This window comes from Anarrhichthys ocellatus, unplaced genomic scaffold (genome assembly GCF_004355925.1).
Source record: "Anarrhichthys ocellatus isolate YVR2014 unplaced genomic scaffold, GSC_Weel_1.0 scaffold110, whole genome shotgun sequence".
In the NCBI taxonomy this organism is placed as follows: domain Eukaryota; kingdom Metazoa; phylum Chordata; class Actinopteri; order Perciformes; family Anarhichadidae; genus Anarrhichthys; species Anarrhichthys ocellatus.
The window spans coordinates 698,030-702,675 of NW_022280140.1; the positions used below are offsets into that span (position 1 = coordinate 698,030).

General features: G+C 41.4%; 1 protein-coding gene across 1 annotated transcript in view; it reads left to right on the forward strand.

Moving 5' to 3' along the window:
- Window positions 1-4,646, forward strand: part of LOC116399371 (chloride channel protein 1-like) — a 39,952-nt gene that overhangs the window by 15,529 nt on the left and 19,777 nt on the right. Inside the window, exons 14-19 of the mRNA XM_031876484.1 lie at window positions 565-675; window positions 1,707-1,920; window positions 2,474-2,607; window positions 2,800-2,891; window positions 4,201-4,296; window positions 4,500-4,587. Coding sequence (XP_031732344.1) covers window positions 565-675; window positions 1,707-1,920; window positions 2,474-2,607; window positions 2,800-2,891; window positions 4,201-4,296; window positions 4,500-4,587 — 735 coding nt within the window. The remainder of the gene's footprint in view (window positions 1-564; window positions 676-1,706; window positions 1,921-2,473; window positions 2,608-2,799; window positions 2,892-4,200; window positions 4,297-4,499; window positions 4,588-4,646) is intronic.

Genomic DNA, 4,646 nt, shown 5'->3' on the forward strand with positions numbered 1-4,646 from the left:
TGTGTGTGTGTGTGTGTGTGTGTGTGTGTGTGTGTGTGTGTGTGTGTTAAAATGTGGCCTTTTGCACCGTCACGCAGCGCAAAACAAACATCAACATTTTGCAAACTTTTAAATGCGTATTAGAGGAACTTCCTGCTGTTACAGGCTTTTCTCTCAGACTCCACTGATGTTTTGAACATAATCATGTTGGAAGTGACTCCTTTCATTAGCCTCTCCACCATCTGCTGTCGCTAGAAACACAGACGACGGGAGTTCTGGAGTGAATTAACGTGAAAAAAGTATTTAACAGTAATAGAATGTAAATCTTTCAAGTTGTTCCGATACCAGTATTGGAAATGACTCTGCTGCAGTCTAAAATGCTGGATTGGGTATCGACAAGTAAGCGAGTCAATGCACCGATCCAATATCATGCTCATTTACGCAAAATGTCATTTTTTGGGGCAATATTTGACCCTGTTTTTAACACACTGGTATCGGTCGATACACAAGTTCAGGTATTATGAAAGTATGTTTACTTTTAGCAGTTTGAAAGTTAATTCCTTTGACTTTTCTTTGCCCTCGTAGGAGCTGCGTTCGGCAGGCTTGTAGGGGAGATCATGGCCACCCTGTTTCCTCATGGGATCGTGTTCGATGGCATCCTCTACCGCATCATCCCCGGAGGCTACGCAGTCATTGGTCAGTCTCCCTTTTTCCGCCTCTTGTGCAATCCTTCTCTCATTAGCTCCATCCCATTTTCTTTGCATGTTGACAACTGAAACGTTCAGTTTCTTATGCGGCAAGACTAACATGTCATGGGCAACGACAGGGAAACCAGCATTCAGACCTCCCAGTACCTCACAGGCACCTTCTCTCTGATTGCTAATAATCATCAACAAGTATTTCTTATTGTAAAAACCTCCTTTTTATCAAGCTGTCCACCTCCCCTGTGCCTCCTCCCTGTCCTCCTCTTCCTCCTCCTCTCCTGTCACCTCTCTCATCTTCCTCCTCCTCCAGCTCCCCCCCATCCTCATCCTCCTCTCCCTCCTTTCCATCAGAGCATGTGGCCACTTTGCTGTGACAGTTAAATGTCACAGTGGGTTCCCTCTGCCGTCCTCACCTCAGCCAGCGACCCAGAAACGTGGCCTTCCTTCAATCCCCCTCCTGTTCCCCTACAAAGCCCCATCGCTCCTCTTTCTCCCGTGATCCCTCCTTACTTCCTTGGTATTCCTACTGATGTTTCCTTCCTTTTTATTCTTCTATCCTGTTATCCTCCTCTCTTCAATATCTTTTACCCTTTTGTTTGCTTCCTGTTTCCTCTCATGCACCTTCTTATTAATCGATTTCTTCTTCTGAACCCTTTCACCGTCTCTCCCTTTTTTCACTCAGCACTTTTGTCGTGTCTGATTATCTTTTTTCTTTTTGATGTGAGTCTGACTGACTCTCCAGTTCCTCCTTCATTTCACCTGCACCCTCTGTCTTTTCTTCTTTGCCTTGATCTTTTCTTCCTGCCTAGATTATCTTTTCCTCAACACGACTACATCTTGTTTATTCCCTCTGTCTCTCTCTCTCTCTTTACTCCATCCTCCCGTGTCTTCTTACTTCTACTACTCCCCACTTCCTCCCCCTTTTTCTTCTTTAACGTTCATCCTTTCCTCCTGTTTCCCCACCTTCTCTCCCTCTCTATCCATCCTTCACCCCCCCCTCATCCCATCCCACTTCTCTGACAGGAGCGGCAGCTTTGACCGGGGCCGTGACTCACACGGTGTCCACGGCGGTTATCTGCTTTGAGCTGACGGGGCAGATCTCCCACATCCTGCCCATGATGGTGGCAGTAATCCTGGCCAACATGGTGGCCCAGGGCCTGCAGCCCTCCCTGTACGACTCCATCATCCAGGTCAAGAAGCTCCCGTACCTGCCGGAGCTCGGCTTCGGGCACATGAGGTTTGTGCGGATTTCACACGGCAGACCGTAAATGGTCAACACTCATTGGCTTCTTTTGGAGATAGTTCTTTCCTGCAGTGTTTTCATCTTACGATTTCAGATCAGGGAACTTTCCAGTTAGGATCTTCAAGACACAGAGCTGCAGTCTTAAAGTTATAGTGTGCAGGAGTTAGGGGGGTCTATTAGCAGAAAGGGAATATAATAGTCATTATGATGTTGTCATTAGTGTATAATCACCTGAAACTAAGAATCGTGAAGGCCACCGTAGTTCCCCAACACGCTTGCAGAGGGAGGGGCGAGTGAAGGCCTATTCGGTTGGTTGCAATCTGCATCCTCACCACCAGATGCCACTAAATCCTGAACACTGTAGCTCGAAGATCTAACTTCTTCTTCCGGTTAATGAAGAAGAGTGATTTACTTGCGCAGTGCTCTTTGAGGGGTGCATTTTCCTTTCACAACTTGATTTGCGTATTATTTACTTAACGTTGGTACACGTAGGTGTGTACAAGTGGTTTCAGTTTACCATCGGTGCATCTGTGTGTCCGTCCTGCAGCCAGTACAACATCGTGGTAGAAGACATCATGGTGAGAGAGGTGAAGTTCATATCGTCTCAGTCCACATACAGAGAAGTCAAACTCCTGCTGGACTCCTCCTCGCTCAACTCGATCCCACTGGTCGACTCCAAAGGTAAACGAGCTCACTGTCAACTTAATATTTCCAGGTGCCTTAAAACAAAATGGAATGAAAAATAGAATTTGAACGAAATGTCTTGGAAGAATACTTGAACTGAAATCATGAACATTATCATAGTAGTTCAGCCGCTGTTGAAGTCTGTGTGGGGATAACTCTTGCTCTTCCTCCTCCTCTTCCTGCTTCCAGACTCTATGATCCTATTGGGCAGCATTGACAGGTTGGAGCTTCTGGCTCTCTGTGATTGGTGGTTGTCACCAGAGAGGAGGCTCCTGATGCAGGTGAGGACGTCAGAGACCACAGCTCAGTGTCATAGAAACGTTGCATGTACGCTGCAGATGACATCCTGTGGATCATTGAATGTGATATGTTAAAACAAGTATGCAGATATGATAGTAGTTATTAACCCTATAGTTCACTGTTTCTTCTACCTAAATAACAAACAGGTTATGTGTTATGATGATTATGTCCGTAAATCAGGCGGCTTAGTGCCTCTTGGCTTTAGTGGAAGCTGTTTTTGTCAGAGAGAAATAGTTTGAGGATCCATGGACCAGTGATTCGTATCAAGAAAGATTCCATGAAAGGAAACTTCTCTCCGAGAAACTCAAAACTGATAAATAATTCTAAAATGTTTGATAAATGTGGCGATGGAGAAAGACCACATGTCCACATAATTAAGTCTAATCTAAGCAAATGTTTCCTGAAAACTGCAACGCGTTTGTAACACAAAGAGGGCGGAGACACGACTGTAACAGCTGACAGTAGAAATGTAAACATTGTATCAATTGTTTGTTTGTTTTGTGTGTTGACTCCACTCAGGAAAGTCAAACAGTCGTCTACTGTTCTGGATTTTGAAAGAAACCTCAAATCTCAACTAGTACAACTTCAATTCATGCCTTTTTTGGTTCTTAAAATATTTTTTGTTTTATTTTAGTAGTATTTATTTGGATTTAATTTGAGTTTCATTTAGTTTTAGTCAATTTGCAAAGTGCCTTTGCTCGTTTTTAGTTTCAGTTTTTCAGAAAAAAAGTATGTACCTTCATATATATATTCACATATATTCACATATACACATATATTCACATATACACATATATATGTATATATATGTATATATGTGTGAATATATGTGTGTATATATATGTATATGTATATGTATATATATATATGTATATATATATATATATATATATATGTGTATATATGTATATGTATATATATATATGTATATGTATACATATATATGTATACATATATATGTATATGTATATATGTATATATATGTATATGTATATATATGTATATATATGTATATGTATATATATGTATATGTATATATGTATATATATGTATATGTATATATATGTATATAATCTGTGGTTCAATATCACGAAGGTTGACAGAAGTTCATGCCGTCTGTAGTGATATATTATGATAATTTTAATTTAATTTGAATTCGTATTTTTCATGTTTATTTTCATTTTCTTTTAAATTTAAGATAACTGCTTCAAATAAAGAACAGGTGTTAAACATGGTATAATAATTCATTACAACTCTGATATTGATCTGCTCACATGATTGTGGATTCAGGGTGAGAGCCTACAGGAGCAGAACCAGTCTCAGAAGCACAGCTGGGAGTCCCTCGCCTTCGTGGATGAGGAGGAAGAGGAGGACGACGGAGAGAAGGTGGAAAGATGAATATGTTTTATTACATTTATTCATTTGTTCATTACTTCGCTGCTCGTTATTCATCCGCTTTTCCTTTTGTATTAGCTGACAGCACTTCTCTTTTGTTTTCAGTTTAAACCATCTCATCTTGAGATGAGACATCATTTTATTTTACCATTTGTTGTGAAAGCTGCTTTATTATTAATATCTATCGTCTGCAGGGCAGCCCGGTGCAGGAGGAGAGGAACGGCCCTCTGCCTCCTCCGAAGCCTCAGGAGTCCTCCCCGAACCACACTGCTCCTGTTCCTGGTGAGCTGACAGGACCTCATACACCTGAGTACATCTTTAGTTTATATATATATATATAT